The sequence below is a fragment of the Esox lucius genome, chromosome 6 (genome assembly GCF_011004845.1).
Source record: "Esox lucius isolate fEsoLuc1 chromosome 6, fEsoLuc1.pri, whole genome shotgun sequence".
Taxonomy (NCBI): Eukaryota; Metazoa; Chordata; class Actinopteri; order Esociformes; family Esocidae; genus Esox; species Esox lucius.
The window spans coordinates 4,816,604-4,835,972 of record NC_047574.1 but is presented as its reverse complement, the minus strand read 5'-3'; the positions used below and the strand labels follow the sequence as shown (position 1 = coordinate 4,835,972).

Genomic DNA, 19,369 nt, shown 5'->3' with positions numbered 1-19,369 from the left:
AATATGTTGCCAGTGGAGAGGTTCATACAGTATATACTTGAAGTGGATGAAGCGGATCAGTGGCTTGTAGTCATGTTATATCATCGATTGTGGGAACAGGTAGCTCTAACCATCAGATGATCTGACCACAAACAAATCCTGGGCTGGCAAGGTAAAAAACATATTGTTCTGTCCCTGAGCAAACAGTTAACCCGAATTGCTCGCAGGTGGTTGCTGTAAATGGAAATTTTTCCCGGACAACGTATCTGATAAAACATATTTTTAAATCAGCATTAGTGTAACTGCTGAATACTAACCATTAGAGTAGCTGGTACACCCAATAAAAGGCACAGATGTTTGAATACGCTCGAATCGGCAAGCCATGTGAATATTATTCGCCTGGTGAAACCAGCCTGATCTAATGCGAGCTTGCATTCCCTTTCAGTTCACAGTGAGCTCTGCGAAGTCGGCTTGCCCAGGTTAAAAGGTTATTACGAGGGAGGGTGACAATGAGAAGAGGATTAGAGACTTGGGCATTGACACAGTGTTGGATAAGGCTTTGAAAGGCTCCTCCCCTCTCTTCCTGATGTTCATACCGGACTAGTCATTTGGCTCACGTTTTTATCAAGTGAGCAGTGCTCAGGGATTTAAGACAGCGTAGCAAACCAAAGTTTCTGTCCAACTTGTAATGTTCTTTACTGATATGTTGTTTTTTCTGTGTTGTTTTTTTCCAGTGGGCCAGAGGATGCAGCTGAAGACCATTGGCTGACCAAAGGCCGAAGACACTAGTCGGTTCTCAAGTGGTTCCCTGGTTCTGCCAAAGGGGGGGGGGTGGGGGGGTGCTTGGGCCCTTGGAGCTTTACCTCCGCTGCCTCCGGGGCCTCACCATGTCCAAGAAGGGGCCTGGGGGGACCGGGACTGGGGGCCGAGGGAAGATGGAAAGGTCCGACACACTGAACGCTCTGCAGGCAGCCAATGAAGAGCTGAGGGCCAAACTCACAGACATCCAGATAGAACTTCAGCAAGAGAAAAGCAAGGTGGGAACTGTACATTTTCTTAATTGCACTGATTTAGCTCAAAACAGCCTTGTAGAGGGAATTTTTACAGTATGTCTCGGGAACATGCGGTCATCTCACCTACAGAAATGCGTTTACTGTAACTCGGACACTCAATGGCTTCATTAAAACAAGCAGCTAGCCAACTACCCAGCAGCTAGCAAGCTGTTGTTTTGTGAAGTGGCTGCCTCAGGCGAGACAGGCTGCAAATTAACTTTGATTTGATGATCAAGACATCAGAAACACGTGTCTATTCAGAGCCGTGCCTTGCAATGTTTTTATTCCTTCAAGTCAAAAGAAGACAAATCCTTCACCAAGGCCACTCCCACTAAGGTCAACTTTGAAAGGTTGTTCTGCCCGGCTCGTTTAAGCTTTAAGGAATATCAACGGGCAGAAGGTTCTCTGAACTGTAGACAGTCTTTGTGACTGTTGTTGCCGTGGTTTCGTTGGGCTCAATACATACTTTTGTCTATTATGTCATCCCAATTGGAACCCTCTTGCCTAGAACAGTGCCCAACTTCTGACCACTGAGTCTCTGAGAGCTGACCCTATGCAGAGGAGGCTGGGCTGTGGGCCATGCCTAACGGTGTGCCCAGAGGGCACGGCTGACATGTCCATTTTCATTGGCCGTGAGTGTTGATTGAGAGTTTGGGGAGCCTAAGGCAGTGGTTCCCAACCAGGGGTACTAGGACCCCTGGGGGTACTTGGCCTCTCCACAGGCGGTACTTGAAAACACTCATGACACCATAGACTTACTAGTGAAATTAACATGAAGTGGTACTTCAGGGGTACTGAAAGCAGTGCAAAAACATTTTGGGGGTACAGTAACTGAAAAAGGTTGGGAGACACTGGCCTAAGGCAATACCGGGGCCATGACTGACATGCCGTGTCATTGGCAGCGTGTGAAGGCTTTGCCCGTGGGTGGGACTGGAAGCTCAGAGCTGGAGCTAACAATGGAGATGCGCTCTTCGACTGGCTGTCGCTCAAACTAACTGAGGCTGTTGTCAGACAGAGGGTTCGTCCTAAATGGCAGCCCTAACTGTATACGTTTAGTGTGTTACACCAGAGCCCGATGGTGGGTTTATTACTCAACATGTATTCCCTGTTATAAGGATGTTTAAGTGTCTGCTGTCCACGTGTAAAATGTTACTGTACGTGCGCTCGCATGTAAGCCTGAGAGGAATGACATGTGACATGAGGATTGTAACGCCACTCCAGCCTATGCTGGTGTCACGGCGTACGTGGATGTTCGACACGTGCCCCTGTGAACCCATGGGACGTTCAGAGTTACAGGCGATTATGAATACAATTTCAAGGGAAACCTGACCGTGTTACTCGGTCCCAAATGGCACGCCGCACGACTTCTGACAGGCGGACTGCGGGAAATAGGGCGCCGTTAAGGACGCCGAATAAGCAGCGAACAGGTGGTTCTGTGAAGTGGAGTTTGGTGCTGAAAGACAGATGAGGTACGAATGTGGGAGATAGAACGTTGGCAAATGAGAGTACTCTCTGGTGTTCCCGTCCACCAATCACCTTGCAGTATGCTGTGCTGTCCTTTACTGGGCTGGTTGGGTGTTTGGCAGACAATGGATAGTGTGTGTTTGTGTGTGTGTGTTTTCCTTGTAATGACACGGTTTATGACCTCGATTGCGTGCCCCTGGTTCTAGTTTCAATAAACTGTGGAAGAGACTTTTGTGGGCCCTCCATCTCGTTATGCTGTATGTGACGAGGAACGCCACTTCCGTAACATTTACTGACATATTGAACGTTCCTTATCGCTCCCAGTAGAGTATTGATCGCTGGGCTGAATGAAAACATGCGTTCTCCATGCGTCCTATTGGGATTGTAAATGTGTAAAAATACAGCCTGGAACGTTCTCGATACTGCGTGTCTTGATTCCGGGTCTGATTAGATTATCTTGTTGTTACATTAACGGAAAACAGGATTGGCCAGCCGGAGACGTCTCTGTGTTGTGATCAAACATCGTCCGGGCCCAGTGCAGTGACTCCGCATCGGCCCTAATCACCGGGTCTGATCTGTGACTGTGAGGAAGGCGGCACAGCAGACACTCCCAAGGGTCACTGGATTCGCCAGCCCGTCCTGCTGTAGTAACCCGCAGATCCGCTCTGCAGCTACCCGCCCCACGACCCCATGGCAACCGTTCATTTCAAAGGCAGCATTGTGAACTCTGGCGTCGGGACACTGCTGCCTGTATGTGTGTGGCGGCGAGGGCACCCGCGGTTCTCGTCCACGTCATCGGGCCCACCGGATGAGTAATGCCCCTTTGCTCGGCACGTGTGGATCTGCCAACACGGGCCTATTCAGAGCTGTTTTTAAACCTGGTCCGGTGTGTTCGGTTGCACCCCTTCGGTCTCCATTCATTGTACACCTGTAGAATATATAAGTAATATTACTTATTAAGTATCAGTAACTAGTAGTATTACTCATAATACACACACACAGTGCATTCTTTTTCATACCAGTCTCTGTGTACCTTTTGGTGACCGGATACTTCCCCTCGGCTGAGACATGTAGATTTCTTTCAGTAAAACCTTCCCTCAGACTGTACTGTCTGTAGGCTCCACGGCCTGGTGGTCTTCAGTAGTTTTGCGTAATTAATATTACAGACGACTGGATCACATTAGGATTTGGGTGGGGGGGGGGGGCGTGGGGGGCGGGTTGTGTCCTCCGGCTGTCAACCTGCGCCGAACCAACCCTCTCCCAGAGCACCTGCACTGCTTCTCTCTGCTGCTTTGCCCGACAGTAATATCTCACTGGGCCATGATGACAGCTAATCTGTAATCTCATTTAAAATGGAGGCCTCTCTATGTTTCTCTCTTTCCGTTAGGTCTTTGGTTGGTTAGGGGTTTTCAGTTTTTCCTACTAGGTAAGCTTTGATCTCAGGAAAATGCTTGTTGCCTGCGTCACCACTTGTCCGTCTGTCTTTTTGTCTGGGTGACTTGTTGACTCACCGAGATATAATTGGTCTTGACTTTGATGCTGCCGAGGCTCTTACAGGGCTTGGAGGTCCAACCATTACTTATCCTCCTCCATGCTGACAGGCTACCTTTGTTTTAGCAGGGAAACACCCACTGAGACTGCAGTTCAACCCCTCAACTGTAAACACAATCAGCAGCACAGAATCACAGATTATAGAAACGCACATACAAAACACAATTATGAAACACGACCCTAGTATAGAGGTCCTCAATCAGCAGTCTGAGGCAAACCAGCTCTAAAAGCATTGCAGTTATGTTGCATTACATCGGCCTTCCAGGAAGAAAGACTTGACACCAGGAAGAAAACAGAGAAGGAAGCACTCCAATCTTTAGACCAATACAGACACAGATTCGTGACCTAAGTTATATTATATTAAATGTGCCAGTGGGTTTAATTGGTTGTATTTTTAGGTTGGCCGTGGAGAAAATAAGTCCCTCGCTCATCTGTTGTTTCTTCTTGTCAGGCGTTTCACACACGGGATGAGCTATAGTGGCACATTCGAGGCAGGGTTTTGTTCATGCCACGGGGCTTGTCCTGTCAGTTAGAGTTAAAGTGGTGGAAGATACTCTATTTGACCCCAAATGAAATGTTGCGGGTTACCAGGCTGCGACTGACATGTGGTGGGAACTGTATGTTTCATGGCCTAACCTGAACTACAGCTTGGAATGGCCCCTAATCCAGAGCGACGGCATTCGGAAGACATTCCCGTGGTCGTCGCTGTAACGCACTCTGTCCTCGTCAGTCTAAGGAACACCCGTCAGGCGTAATGCGTTCTGAGCGGCTCCAAGGCCGCGGGTGGGCTGCGATCGTGGCGTTGTGTCTCTGTGTACAGGCAGGGGCATTCACCGGTGTGTGGGCGTCCAAACCCGGGCCTCGCCCTGCCTGGTGTCTGTCTCCTGGATAGAAAGCTGGACATAGGGGCTGAGGCCTGTCCGTCCTATTAGTCTGATGGACGTCGCTGGCTCATGTTTAAAGACTTTGGTGCTTTGATTCTCTCTCTCTTCCTCTCTCTCTCTCTCTCTCTCTCTCTCTCTCTCCCTCTCTTCCTCTCTCTCCCCAGGTCAGCCGGCTGGAACGAGAGAAGAGCCAGGAGGTGAGACACGAGCAGCACAAGTCCACAGTGCTGGTGACAGACCTGAAGGCCAAGCTCCACGAGGAGAAGACCAAGGAGCTGCATGGCCTCCGGGAGACGCTACTTCGCACCCACGAGCTGGAGCTGATGAGGGTAATCAAGATCAAGGACGGGGAGATCCAGAGGCTGCAGGCATTGGTCAATGCCCTGAGAGACGGATCCACGGATAAGGTACCAAGCACAGACACCCAGAAACACACACAACGACCTTCTTGAACCAACGACCCTCTGGTCAGAGATCCGCCACCTCCGACCTCTCCTCCCTCCTGGTCAGGTGAAGACGGCTCTGTTCGCGGAGGCGCGGGAGGAGGCGAGACGCGGGTTCGAGGGGGAGCGGAGCAGAATGCAGCAGGAGATCTACGAGCTGAAGGGTGTGAAGAGGCAGATGGAGGAGGCTCTGAACATGGCCGTGCAGGCGGATAAGACCAAGGCTGCGGAGATACGCTCCGTCTACCACCTCCACCAGGAGGAGATCACCCGCATCAAGAGGGAGTGTGAGAGGGAGATACGCAGACTGGTGAGAGGGACATTCTACAAGTCATCACACACACACACACACAAACATACACGTGCAGGGCGCACACACACCCGTCACTGCTTTATCAACTGCGCTTCTGAGTCAGAGTACCATGTGTAATGGAGGGTGGATGAATGTGTGGTGTGTAATGGCCTTTTAAAGGAGCAGACCACAGTTTTAATCAGCTTTAATGGGCGCCGGTAAGTAGAGATCAGTTTACCTGTGAGGACATCTCCAAGGCTCCTAGTGCCCATTAATGTGTCAGCAAGAGTTTGAGACAGACTTCCAAGGGGCGCCCTATTCAATACGTAGTGCACACTTAAGCCCTATGAATGTAGTGTACCATTTGTGACACACTGCTTTTGTGTCAGACTGACCGAGTATCTGTTGAGTTTGGGTCACTCATCTACATTTGTGACATGCCTATGTGTTCGCTTCTGCATAGCAATAGCCTGGCGCTGTCCTACGGGAGATAACACTGGGTGGCAAAACCATTCAGAGATGACTCTGGTTCAGTGGAGGATGTTTTTGTCTTCCTTATCCAAAGGGAAATCTCTGCTTGCATTTAAACTGTGGGTGGTCCCAGTATCCGAACCCGCCATCTTGGCGTTACAAGCGCCATACTAAATGAAACGATACACGGTTGAGATGAGAGGTATTAGAATAGAGCATAGGTCTTTAGGATGCTATAGAACAAGGGACTAGCTGGCACGTTCGCAATGACTGGGAGTGAATGGTACTGTAGTAGCACCAAATCTTCAGCATCAAAGGGAAAAGCCAACACGGGACCACTGTACTGAAATGCTTAGCGGCACACAGCATATCTGCTTGACTGTCATTCTGTTCATATACACCACCGTTCAAAAGTTTGGTAGAAATGTCCCTTGTTTTATGTCCCATTTTTTTGTCCATTAAAATTACATACACAGGCCCATTATCAGCAACCATCACTCCTGTGTTCCAATGGCACGTTGTGTTTGCTAATCCATCATTGCTAATTGATCATTAGAAAACCCTTTTGGAATTATGTTAGCACCACTGAAAACTGTTGTGGTGATTAAAGAAGCAAAACAACTGGCCTTCTTTAGACTAGTTGAGTATCTGGAGCATCAACAATTGTGGGTTCAATTACTCAAAGTGTCCAGAAACAAAGAAACTTTCTTCTGAAAGTCTAACAAATACGTTAGAGTGTCTAGTTTGAGAAACAGATGCTTCACAGGTCCATAACAGGCAGCTTTTTAAATTGTACCCGCAAAACACCAGTTTCAACATCAACAGTGAAGAGGCGACTCCAGGATGTTGGCCTTCTAGGCAGAGTTCCAAACAAAAAGTCGTATCTCAGACTGTTCAATAAAAAGATAACATTAAGATGGGCAAAAGAACACAGGACCCTGGACAGAAGAAGATTGTAAAAATGTGTTATGGACAGACAAATTTACGTTTGAGGTGTTCGAAACACAAAGAAGAACATTTGTGAGGTCTCCTCTCTCATCTCATCTTCATCCGCTTATCTGGTATCGGGTCGCGGGGGCAGCAGTTCCAGCAGGGGACCTCAAACTACCCTTTCCCAAGCCACATTTGCCAGCTCTGACTGGGGGATCCTGAGGCGTTCCCAGGCCAGTGTCAAAATATAATCTCTCCACCTAGTCCTGGGCCTACCCCGAGGTCTCTTCCCAGCTTGACGTGCCTGGAACACCTCCCTAGGGAGACGTCCTGGGGGCATCCTTACCAGATGCCCGAACCACCTCAACTGGCTCCTTTCGGTGCAAAGGAGCAGCGGCTCTACTCCAAGTTCCTCACGGGTGGCTGAGCTTCTCACCCTATCCCTAAGGGAGAAGCCAGCCACCCTTCTGAGAAAACCCATTTCAGCTGCTTGTACTCGCAATCTTGTTCTTTTGGGCATGACCCAGCCTTCATGACCATAGGTGAGGGTAGGAATGAAAATTGACCGGTGTATCGAGAGGTGAGGTGAGGTGCAGACCAAATGAAAAGATGCTGGAGGAGTGCTTGAGGCCATCTGTCAAGCATGGTGGAGGCAATGTGATGGTCTAAGGGAGATTTTAGTGGTGGTAAAAGGGATGTTGAAGAAGGGGTGCTATCACTCCATTTTGCAACGCCATACCCTGTGGATGGTGCTTGATTGGAGCCAATTTCCTCCTACACAGCTCCAAACTATGCAAGAACTATTTAGGGAAGAAGCAGTCATCTGATATTCTGTCTATAATGGGGTGGCCAGCAGAATCACCGGAAAGTTCCAAGGACACAATTATTATTTAAATTAAAACTTATTATATCTCACTTTGTCAATTACAATATTTCCTATTCATTTCGCTATATGTCTTATTCAAACTAATTTCACACATGTATTCAAGGAAAACAAGGACATTTCTAAGTGACCCCAAACTTTTGAATGGTATTGCGGATGTTTTCAAATTCTACAGTCTGCATGTAACTGGATTTCCTGCTAGCCAGTCATGTTTCCAATGCTAATCCCATAGAATCTGATGATTTTAATGCTTCTACCTAGAACTATTAAGCTGTCTTAAACTTGTTTTGGTTGTACCTTGGTGCCATGTTCTACACAACTGAGCTATAGCGGGAAATGATCTATCAGTGGAAACAGCATGTCCTTAGTTGGATCTTTTTTCTGGATCAACTCTCAGAGTGGTGGACTCAAATGAACACCTGCTGTGTTACAGCATCCCCTGTTGCAATATATTTTGCAGAGTTGTATTTCGGCTGCCAGGGCCGGTTGTCATGTTTAGTGTGCCAGGGCCGGTTGTGTTTTAACAGAGGTTTTTGTGTTGTTTTAGACACTACAGTGGGGAGAACAAGTATTTGATACACTGCTGATTTGCAGGTTTTCCCACTTACAAAGCATGTAGAAGTATGTAATTTTTATCATAGTTACTCTTCAACTGTGAGTGACGGAATCTAAAACAGAAAATCACATTGTATGTAATTTATTAGCATGTTATTGCATGACATAAGTATTTGATACATCAGAAAAGCAGAACTTTAATATTTGGTACAGAAACCTTTGTTTGCAATTACAGAGATCATACGTTTCCTGTAGTTCTTGACCAGGTTTGCACACACTGCAGCAGGGATTTTGGCCCACTCCTCCATATAGACCTTCTCCAGATCCTTCAGATTTCGGGGCTGTTGCTGGGCAATACGTTCTTTCAGCTCCCTCCAAAGATTTTCTATTGGGTTCAGGTCTGGAGACTGGCTAGGCCACGCCAGAACTTTGAGATGCTTCTTACGGAGCCACTCCTTAGTTGCCCTGGCTGTGTGTTTCGGGTCGTTGTCATGCTGAAAGACCCAGCCACGACCCATCTTCAATGCTCTTACTGAGGGAAGGAGGTTGTTGGTCAAGATCTTGCGATGGATGGCCCCATCAATCCTCCCCTCAATACGGTGCAGTCGTCCTGTCCCCTTTGCAGAAAAGCATCCCCAAAGAATGATGTTTCCATCTCCATGCTTCACGGTTGGGATGGTGTTCTTGGGGTTGTACTCATCCTTCTTCTTCCTCCAAACACAGCAAGTGGAGTTTAGACCAAAAAGCTCTATTTTTGTCTCATCAGACCTTCTCCCCTTCCTCCTCTGGATCATCTAGATGTTCATTGGCAAACTTCAGACGGGCCTGGACATGCGCTGGCTTGAGCAGGGGGACCTTGCGTGCGCTGCAGGATTTTAAACCATGACGGCGTAGTGTGTTACTAATGGTTTTCTTGGACTCTGAGACTGTGGTCCCAGCTTTCTTCAAGTCATTGACCAGGTCCTGCCGTATAGTTCTGGGCTGATCCCTCACCTTCCTCATGATCATTGATGCCCCACGAGGTGAGATCTTGCATGGAGCCTCGTGGGGCTGCTGGCCTATTGTCCTGTAGCCCATCCCAGCCTTGTGCAGGTCTACAATTGTATCCCTGATGTCCTTACACAGCTCTCTGGTCTTGGCCATTGTGGAGAGGTTGGAGTCTGTTTGATTGAGTGTGTGGACAGGTGTCTTTTATACAGGAAACGAGTTCAAACAGGTGCAATTAATACAGGTAATGAGTGGAGAACAGGAGGGCTTCTTAAAGAAAAACTAACAGGTCTGTGAGAGCCGGAATTCTTACTGGTTGTGATCAAATACTTATGTCATGCAATAAAATGCAAATTAATTATTTAAAAATCATACAATGTGATTTTCTGGATTTTCTGGCTGCTCATCAGTTCGGGGTCTCCTTTGTCGTATTTTCCGTTTCATAATGCGCCAAATGTTTTCAGTGGGTGACATTTCTGTAGTGCAGGCAGGCCAGTTTAGCAGCTGGACTCTTTTACTACGGAGCCATGCTGTTGTAATACATGCAGAATGTGGTTTGGCCTTCCCTGAAAAAGACATTGTGTGGATACAAAACCTGTATAAATTGTTCAGAGTTAATGGTGCCTCCCGGGATGTGCAAGTCACCCATGCCATGTGCACTAATGCACCCCCATACCATCACGGATTCTGGCTTTTGAACTGTGCGCTGGTAACAAGACAGATGTTCCCTCTCCTCTTTAGTCTGGAGGACACGGTGTCCATGATTCCCAGAAATAATCTTACATTTTGATTAGTCAGCCCTCAGGACAGTTTTCCACTTCACTTCAGTCCATCTTAAATGAGCTCGGGCCCAGAGAAGGCAGAGAAGGTTCTGGATCTTGTTTATATATGGTTCCTTCTTTGCATGGTGGAGTTTTAACTTGCATTTATGGATGCAGCCATATACTGTGTACACAGACAATGGTTTTCAGAAGTGTTCCTGGGTCCATGCAGTGATGTCCACTACAGAATTGTGTCTGCTTTTAATGCAGTGCCACCTAATGGCCTGAAGATCACGGCCATCCAATATCGGTTTTCGGGCTTTGTCCCTTGCATAGGATTTCTCCGGATTCTCTGAATCTTTTAATTATATTATGTACCGTAGTGTATGAGATCCCCAAACTCTTTGCAATTTTACATTGAGAAACATTATTCTTAAATTGTTGGACTATTTGTCTGTGCAGTGGTGAACCCCTCCCCATCCTCACATAGGACAGGCCCATCCTCTCTGGAATTATCTTTAATACACAATCATGTTAGTGACCTGTTACCAATTGAATTAACAACACAACTTTTCCAGTCTTTTGTTGCCTCTGTCCCAACTTTTTTTAAATGTTTTGCTGGCATCAAATTCAAAGTGGGCATATTTTTCATGAAACAATAAAAAAATTCTGTTTCAACATTTGATATGTTGTCTTTATACTACTTTCTATTGAATATCGGGTTTAAATGATTTGCACATCATTGCATTTTGTTTTTATTAAAATTCTACGCAGCGTCCCAACATCTTTGGAAACAAGGTTGTGTAAGCTATTTTGCATTTGCTGTGTTGAACAATCTGTATATAATTTGTGTTGTTGTATTAGCTATGTGTTATTAGCTGTGCTGACCTATTTGTATTAAATTAGCTTTGTTGTGTTATCTGTGTTTTGTTATGTGTTGTATTAGTTATGTTGCACTAGCTGTGTTTTATTAGCTGTGTTCCACTGCAAAGATGTTATTAATCTGCAGGTTCATGTTCCATCCTGTATCTGCACAAAATAAACAAATACGACTTTTTCATACAGGTTCGGCACACGGTATTCAAGGGCATAGCAAGGTGAATGCTGGAGACATGTGTCTGTACTTTGATTGTGGTGAAACACTGAGCTAGCTGCCACCAAGGAGTTAAAAGGGGGAAGGGAGAGGGGAGCTCCGGGGAAAGGAATATGACATCAGCACAGCCTGGAGGATGAAAGGATATGCAAATAAGCAATTAAAGCAGAATAGATTGACTGGAAGACAGAAATGTTGGATGGACCACGCTCATGGCCTCCTACCACGTGCTTTGTGTTGGCTCTCCAGACTGCTTTGTTATGAGTTGCATGGAAAATGGGCCCTATTCAGTATTTAGCGCATTACTTTTGACCTGGGCCTGCATTGGGTATTAGCATGCTCTATTACAAGACGCTACCAGCTAGCTAGCTGCTACAGCAACATTTATTAAAAAATACTGCTATTTCACGGTTTCAGATAATTGGAAAACATGGTCATTCTTGCAATTTCCAGAAAAGTGTCTGTTTTGGGTGAGATGAGATTTTAATCCGAAAGATGTGATACGTACACTCAAGTGTTAAGAATGCAAAACCAGTTGTATTACTAACAATATGGTTTATAGTCTGTGCTGCAGATATAATTGCATTAAAGAAAGAGTGAACTCTGACCATTAAGGTCATTTGAATGGAGGAAGAGGAACCTCGATTTGTAGCGAAAGTGAACAAGCGAAAAGAAAAAGCTGTTTTGTGTCCTAAAATCCTGTAGCCCTCAGGGATGTACAAGGCCTGTCGGAGTGGGCATTAAGCCTAATTCAGATGCCTAAAAGTACTCCTATTCTTCTGCGGCATGGCTGTTAGTATTCTGTGAATGAATACTATCCCCATAGCTTTTCTTTTTTAAAAGCTATGGGGATAGACTTAAGCTTACATCATCAGCAGATATGTGGGTAATTTGCATGGTTCCTTGAGGTTGAGGTGTGTAAGCAGTGTTTTCCTTCGGGGTGAAGGAGCACAGGTGTTTCTGATTAGGCACACCGGCCTTGTCAGCAGTTCGTGAGACCCCTGGAGACCCCTGGTAGGGTGCTGTCGTTAGCAGTGTATTCTGGGTAGAGGATTGAATTAGCTATAATAAAATAAAATCCCCTGTTAGGAGACTGTCTGGGCCCTGCCGAGTTTGTACCTGTAATTATGCTTTCCAATATCCTCACCTCATGTTATGTAATCCGGCAATAATGAAACACGCGCTCCTGTTTGCATTGCTCTCATCATTGCCGAGGTCTGTCAAGTACAGTAAGGACCTTCTAACCCTTTTGTAACAACATTCGCTAAACTGTGTCTCACTAGATATACAGGAAAATGTATAAATACAAAAACTCTGCAGCACGTGCACAGAACTTAAGCCGGCGTGTTGTGAAATGTCAAACACAGCCTATAAACATTCTATTCTAGCCCAGATTTTAGGCTGTATTTTGCTGATGATGACTGACTTATGGCAAAATGTTTTTCAATCAGATACTGCCTGCCAGCAGCTTGTCTGTACTGTATGGGACAATCTTGCTGTGTAGTGTTTCTATTGTATGCTCACAAATGACTGCCGATGCGATCCCAAGATCCCTACGCATGATCCCAGAAACAAACTATTCCGTCATGAGGACGGACTGCAAGATCATTGTTTGTTAGGGGATCCTAATAAATGCTAAAGACTGAATTAGCATCACGACAATAGATTATGCACGGTTCGAGACATGCGATATCAGATGTAATACACTCATACACCAGAGGATGTAATAGGATTAGTTCTTCTGATAGATTGGTTTAGACGGGTAGACGAGGCCCTAGTCACAGACCACAGAGCCGTGGGTGAGGAGCGGAGCAGCTGTGTCTGGGTATGACGATATCTGTCTGGCTGAGGACCGTAAACACAACTGTTTTCACGACCCACATGCCAGTGATCTGTCCTGTCGCTTGTTCGCACGTCTCCCTGGATTTGAAAGGGAAATAACTGGTAAAATAATCCACTGTTTTGACGTGCTTGTGAGACTGGCAGGGGGAAAGTGGGGGGAGTAGAAAGACAATTCCATATCAGAATCGGATTTATTCTTTAGACGGACCCAGATTTTTATCTTGGGGTTTTTACTAGTGTCCTGTGGTATACAACATATAGGGACAGAATACAGCAAATCTCTGTAAAGTTGCCTTATATGTAAATACAATGGGTGGTTGGCATAAGGGTTAAGATGAGCCATTGGTATGTCTAGGTACATCTATCTACCATCAGGGAGACATGGGACATTGTTGGTTCCCGGTTAACCGTTTTGTGGTGACTGTGTGTTGTTGAAATAAATGGCTCAGGCCTCTGCTGCCCTCCGACCTGTTACGGCCAGTCCTGTTGCTACGCCAACATCTTAGCATCACCTTCTCTTGTGAGGAAAATCGCCGGAAAATTCTGAACTTTAGCGTGCGCGTAACACGCAGAATTACACTTGTGGAAGTACGGTTGTCGGATGTGGGAGTAAGAAATACAAGGAGAACACGTGAAAGAAAGTGTCTACTTCCCTTGAATCTGGAAATTGTGTGGATGAGCCGCCCCACACATCCATCCTCAGTGTCAGCTGCTGGGATGCAGCGAAATCTGTCTCGCACTAAACCCAGTGATTGAAGCCAACTGACAGCGTGCCAGACTCCCACAGTCGTGTCTCACCACTGTCCCAGCTAACAGGGTGCACCGCCGGGCTTCTACAGGTCACTGGGATTTTCTGAACATCAGCGAGGATTTTCCATTATCCACAAGGCTATGTCTTGTCATTCCGGAGCGGCAGGCCATTGAAAAAGTCCCTTTATAGATCTCAATGTCCGTCGGCCAGCAGCCCCGCGGTCAGCAGTGTCAGAGCTTTGTGTTGAACGCAAGAGGGGCGGCTCGCCGGTTGGGAACATCACATGGATGTCACAGCAATCTCTCCCTCTCATGGTGGAGTGGATTTCCTAAATCAACTGGAGAAGATTTCCTGGTGTTTTTTGAATCAGTCATTGCTAGTACTAAAAACAGCATAGATTTTCACTTTATCCATATTTATAAAGTTGTAATTACATATAAAAACAGGCCATTTTCATCAAGGTTGAAGGTCACTGGGAATACGCCCCAACTCACGGTACACGTCTTGCTGTGTTTCCCACTTGTAATTCCGACTTGGAGGTCAAGTGAAATTTCCCACTGGGAACAAGGAGCTTCCAACAACACAGAAGCACCTTATCATTTAAGCCAGTGTTTTTCAACCCTGCTCCTCAAGGCACACCGCCCTGCATGTTTTAGATCTCTCCCTGCTCTGTCACATGCAAGGAGCAGGGTTGAGAAACACTGATTTAAGCTACTGTCTTGGACATCTAGTGACAGGCGATTGAGAGAAATGAGAGGACATGAGACTCATGCATTTTTTGGTATTCTGTACATCATCGGTCACCTGGTTTCCTTTTCTTTCACTTAACCATTGGGTTCCTTGTCTATTTATTTTGTGTTTTTCAAGATTTCTATTTTATATTGCATTTAATGAGTTACAACATGAGTGAAACGGTTTTCCTTTCCGAACATAGGTAACCAGTTTTTCTGCGTTGGATTTGTGTGGGTGTATCCAAACAAAATAACGGTGTGTGATTAGATTAGATACAACGTTATTGTTCTCTACAGTACTTGGACTCTACAGTACCATACAATGAAATGTAGTTTTCGTCTAACCAGTGCAAATAGAAGAGAGCAGAAAATGTACTTACGAGTATTAAGCATATGTATGTACAAGTGGAATTTATAGATGTGCAATTAATGCAAATGCATTACATATGACTATTCTAAATGTGCAATGGAAGCAAATATAGGAGGGCAGGAAATGTACAGGTATTAAGTATAATGTATGTACAAGTGGTATAAATAGTTGTGTGGGTACAAGTGGCAAATGTCATTCTGAATTTGTAGTCCAGGCAAACTGAGGGTGTAGGGTAGCATGTGCAACTGAAATGCAGGGAAAGCAGCAAGTACGAGTATAGTAGGTACGAGTTATTTAAAGAATAGTCACTTTTCGCAGTGCAATTTTCATAGGCCATTTACTTTTTCTAATATATTTACCACTCCCTAGCTTGTATTGTGCAGAAATTCATACAGTATGCCGATCTGTTAATAATAATTAGCTTCAGGTGACGTTAGCGTTTGTGTAAAAATGTGTTAGTTTACCAGGAGTGGTTGAGTATCGCTCAGAGAAATTCCAGAATTTATTCCACTCTCTTCTGCACACTAGTGAAGGTCAGGTTTGTGTCCCAAATCCCACCCTATTACTTATGTAGTGCACTACATTTTGACTAGTGCTACATGGGGAATAGGGTGTCAGTTGGCATGCGGACCAGTGCTGAAAACCGTATTTCCATGCAGAAAATGTGCAGGGAATGTTAAATTAACCCTTTGGCGCGTACGATCACACTGGTGTGATCAATCTAGAGTGGTCCCTGGAGCGTACGATCACACCGGTGTGATTAGAACGTCATGTTTAGAACGCACCATTAGCATACCTAGCTACAAGTAACGTAACAATGGCTGGTAAAACCGCGCTATTATTTACTCACATTTAGCTCAAACAGTGTTTATAACTTTATTTCCTGATTGTAATTGTTTCAAGACCATACTATGATATTAACCAGGTAGAAAGCATTAAAATCGGGACAAGAAGTGTTAGTTACGTACCAACAGACAGCCAACACTAATGCACAAAAACGAATTATATTAGCGACTACTACCGATCAAAACCATTGCAAAAACTTTCTAGAAGTTACGTTCCCCGTTGTATGCATTTTATATAGTTTATTCATTTTCACTGCACTGAATAACTGGTCACGATTTGTTAGCTAGCAGGCAGCTGACGTTTGCTAGCGGTTAGCTGACGTTTTCTAGCTAGCTACAGTAATAAATCAACCAACTTTTGCAGCTCTTAGAATTCGAGTCAACGAGAGAAGCTTGCAATGCAATGCATGTAGTGTTCCTTACCTAGCAAGGTGACTGTTCAAATGCTGGCGTGAGTTCAAATGCTGCAGAGTACTGAAGTCACGTGCAAAAAAACTCACGCTGGGGGGTCGGTAAGGAATATTTGAAACTCACGCGTGAAAAGGTTAAGGTCACTTCCTCTGAGTGGGGGAGCCCAACATCAGGGGTGACTGAATCACTGAATAGCTTAATGACATCACAGAGACGGAACCAGTCCTGAGTGTGTTTGAGAGTCACAGAACAACATCACAGCTGTGATGGCCTTTGAAGGGGGTGAGAGGAGTGAGACTGAGTGGGCAGAGGGTCACATCCTGAGCCGGGTGAGACGAGCGGAGCCCTGAGGTAAGAGGAGACGATTACCCACAACGTGCCTCCCCCCCAGGCTGACAAGAGGGACTGTCCTTATTCCTGCTGTCATTCCCTCCGGAAGGGATCGTGGTTGATTGCTCCAAGGACGGGACCAATCAAATACCTGCATATCGGAACACTGACTGTGTGATTACTGTGCTTTCACACTTGGACGACTGTGGTCTGTGCTCTCGTCCCCGGATGAAGTCACAGTGGAGGCCGATGGCCGACACCGACCGGGGCTGCTCTTTGGGCTCCAGGGACCTCTGTGGAATTTTAGTCCAACGGCTGATTGCCTGCAGTTTTACCCACTGCTGTGTGTAGATGGGTGACACAGCAGTGTGCGTTGCCTTCCTCTAACGCGGTCACGGTGGACAGATGAGAGCTTCATGAAAGTAATATCGTCCAGATTGCCTGCCGCAGATCCCACCTGGAAGTGGTGTGGAATATACCATGTCTGTAGTACGATGTCACACGTCTGCCTAAATGGGCGACCGCTTTCTCAAGTGTAGTAAGTATGCGGCCATTTTTCTCCCTCGTTATTTGGTTCCCGTGCTGGGCATTCAGCTCCTGACATATTTCGTCCTCTGGCTGTGGGACTGTTCTGGAATGTTCTGAATAGAGACATGCAGACCTACAGAGCAACTAGGACCTGTAGATTTCTCAGGACTTTGGTGGCAGTACATGCAGTAATTTCTGAGAGATTCATTTGTGGTGTTCTTGCTGAACTTGACCTTTGTCTGTGTCTTGCAGCCAGGAGGATCTGGAACATTAGTTGACCGTTGATTAAATCTAAGGACTGGAGAATTTGGCTTGGCGTCTGACAGTTCTTCCAATCAGTACTTACAGGAATCAGGAAAGGAAGCTCCTGCTCTGTGATTGGCCAGCCACACCAGGCAGGGCTTGAGTCTGTCCTTGCCAACAGGTTTCCATGGCGATGTAGCCTAATGCGTGATGCAGCTCGGTGCTTGTTTGTGTGTGCATGCGGGTGGTTTCAATGTGTATACTTGTGTGGGAGTTCGTGTGTGTGTGGGAGTGCGTGTGTGTGTGTTTGAGCTCTTTTCCATGACGTTAGTGTGTGGCGTGTGGTATGTGTGTGCTGGCGCGTGGTGTGTGTCAGGGCACCTCAGTGTGTTTCGGTGTGTGACTGTGCTTCTGTTCTCCCTGTACTGTGCCCCGTAGATGGATGAGATTAAGGTAAAAGACAGAGCGTGCTGTGTGCTGGGGAAGGAGCTGGGGGTGCAGGCTGGACACACCCAGAGGCTCCAGCTGCAGAAGGAGGCGGTGGATGAGCAGCTAGCCCAGATCAGGAGCAGGGAGGCAGGGGCAGGGGGACACCTCCACAGCCCCAAGCGGGACGCTCCTTATGCCAGTGGTGCAGGAGACGGCCCGGAGAGCCTCGTAAGCAACCTCTCTCCCTGCATTCAACTTCCACTCCTTAGTTGCTTTTAAATGTTGGCCGGCTTTAGCTCCTCATTTTTCTCAAGCGCTCTGGTTGCCTCTTTGCACGTTCTTTCCTGAGCTGCTGTTATGATTTTATTTTTACTTTGTACACTTCTCTGAGCACATCCTTTCACTGCTTTTATCCAAGCACTGGCACCGCCCCTATTCTTTGTCTGTGCCAGCTATGCTTATTTTTACCAATTCCTAATCACACATTAACAGTGGGTGGCTTGCTTTTGATTTTCTACTGTCTGTGATGTGAATCGAAGCCTTGGCAAACTGTTCTTTAATTTGTTCTGGTTTCTCCATAGTTTCCTCCCTCAGCTCTCTTGCTGCTTTAGCTTTTTAAAACGCAATACTAACCTGTTTGGATTTTAGCCTTCAAGCGTTTCTTTAGCCTACACACACTAACATCCCGCTCGCCCAATGCTTTGCTTTGATTTTCCAACAGCAGATGCTCTGTTAAAGACCAGGATATCTGATGGCAGGCGAACAAGATTCTCCTGTTGTAGGTCGACACATTGCATGTCTGAAACCTGAACTCACAATGAAACTCCAGTAGCTTCGCCTATCTCTCAGAGCTCTCGTCCTCTGCATCACTGTCTGCCCCCCCCCCCCCCCCCCCAACCTTGCCCTAGCTTAGGAACGCCAGGGACCTCAGAGTCTAAGCCAGGGGTGGTAAAGTGGATTTGCTCCAGAGGCCATATTCAGTCTTGAACAAGGCCCAGAAGATGTGATTTATTAATTTTTCTCTCTATCTGTCTTCTTAATTATATTCACTAATGGTTATAGGGCTGGTTGTCCCAAAGCCCATAGTGTAAAGGGTTTCCCTTTCTCTCCACAACAAATTGATCCAGAAACTTGTTTTGGACTCAACAGTGCCTTGCAAAGAGATTCAGACCAAAGCTTCCTGCCTGTTATTAACGTGCCATTTTACATCTCCATTCCTGGGCTGCAGTGCCTTTTCCCCTGTGGCCCAGTAGAATGAAAAAGGATTGTTTCCCTCTACATGTTGCTGTGGGCCATGCTGATTTTCTAAATTTAGATATGATTTGCATTTGGTGAAATTATTGTTTTGCCGATATACGGCACCATCCGTGTTGTACCCTCATTCCGTTGAAACTACTGACTGAAGAGTCAAAACCTTGGAACGTTAAATTTAGATCATACTCATTTCGATTAAATGTTATACAGAAATGTACAGAATTTAAATGTTTATATTGTAGAATCAATCAGTCAATAAATAAAATGTATTTATAAAGCCCTTTTTACAA

At 46.0% G+C, this 19,369-nt stretch overlaps 1 protein-coding gene across 15 annotated transcripts in view; it reads left to right on the top strand.

Annotated features, from left to right (window-relative positions):
* jakmip3 (Janus kinase and microtubule interacting protein 3) overlaps nucleotides 1–19,369 on the top strand; it is a 40,454-nt gene that overhangs the window by 5,736 nt on the left and 15,349 nt on the right. For 10 of the 15 annotated variants that reach the window (XR_004575816.1, XM_034292859.1, XM_034292857.1 and 7 more), the window contains exons 2-5: nucleotides 714–1,016; nucleotides 5,095–5,337; nucleotides 5,441–5,683; nucleotides 17,835–18,053. Coding sequence is in view for 14 of the 15 variants with exons in the window: in XM_034292859.1 (XP_034148750.1) it covers nucleotides 867–1,016; nucleotides 5,095–5,337; nucleotides 5,441–5,683; nucleotides 17,835–18,053 (855 nt within the window). In the remaining variant the exon portion in view is untranslated. Of the gene's footprint in view, nucleotides 1–14; nucleotides 152–591; nucleotides 608–713; nucleotides 1,017–5,094; nucleotides 5,338–5,440; nucleotides 5,684–17,834; nucleotides 18,054–19,369 lie in introns of those variants that run through there. The other 5 variants (XM_034292863.1, XM_034292862.1, XM_034292864.1 and 2 more) reach the window with 3 other exon arrangements.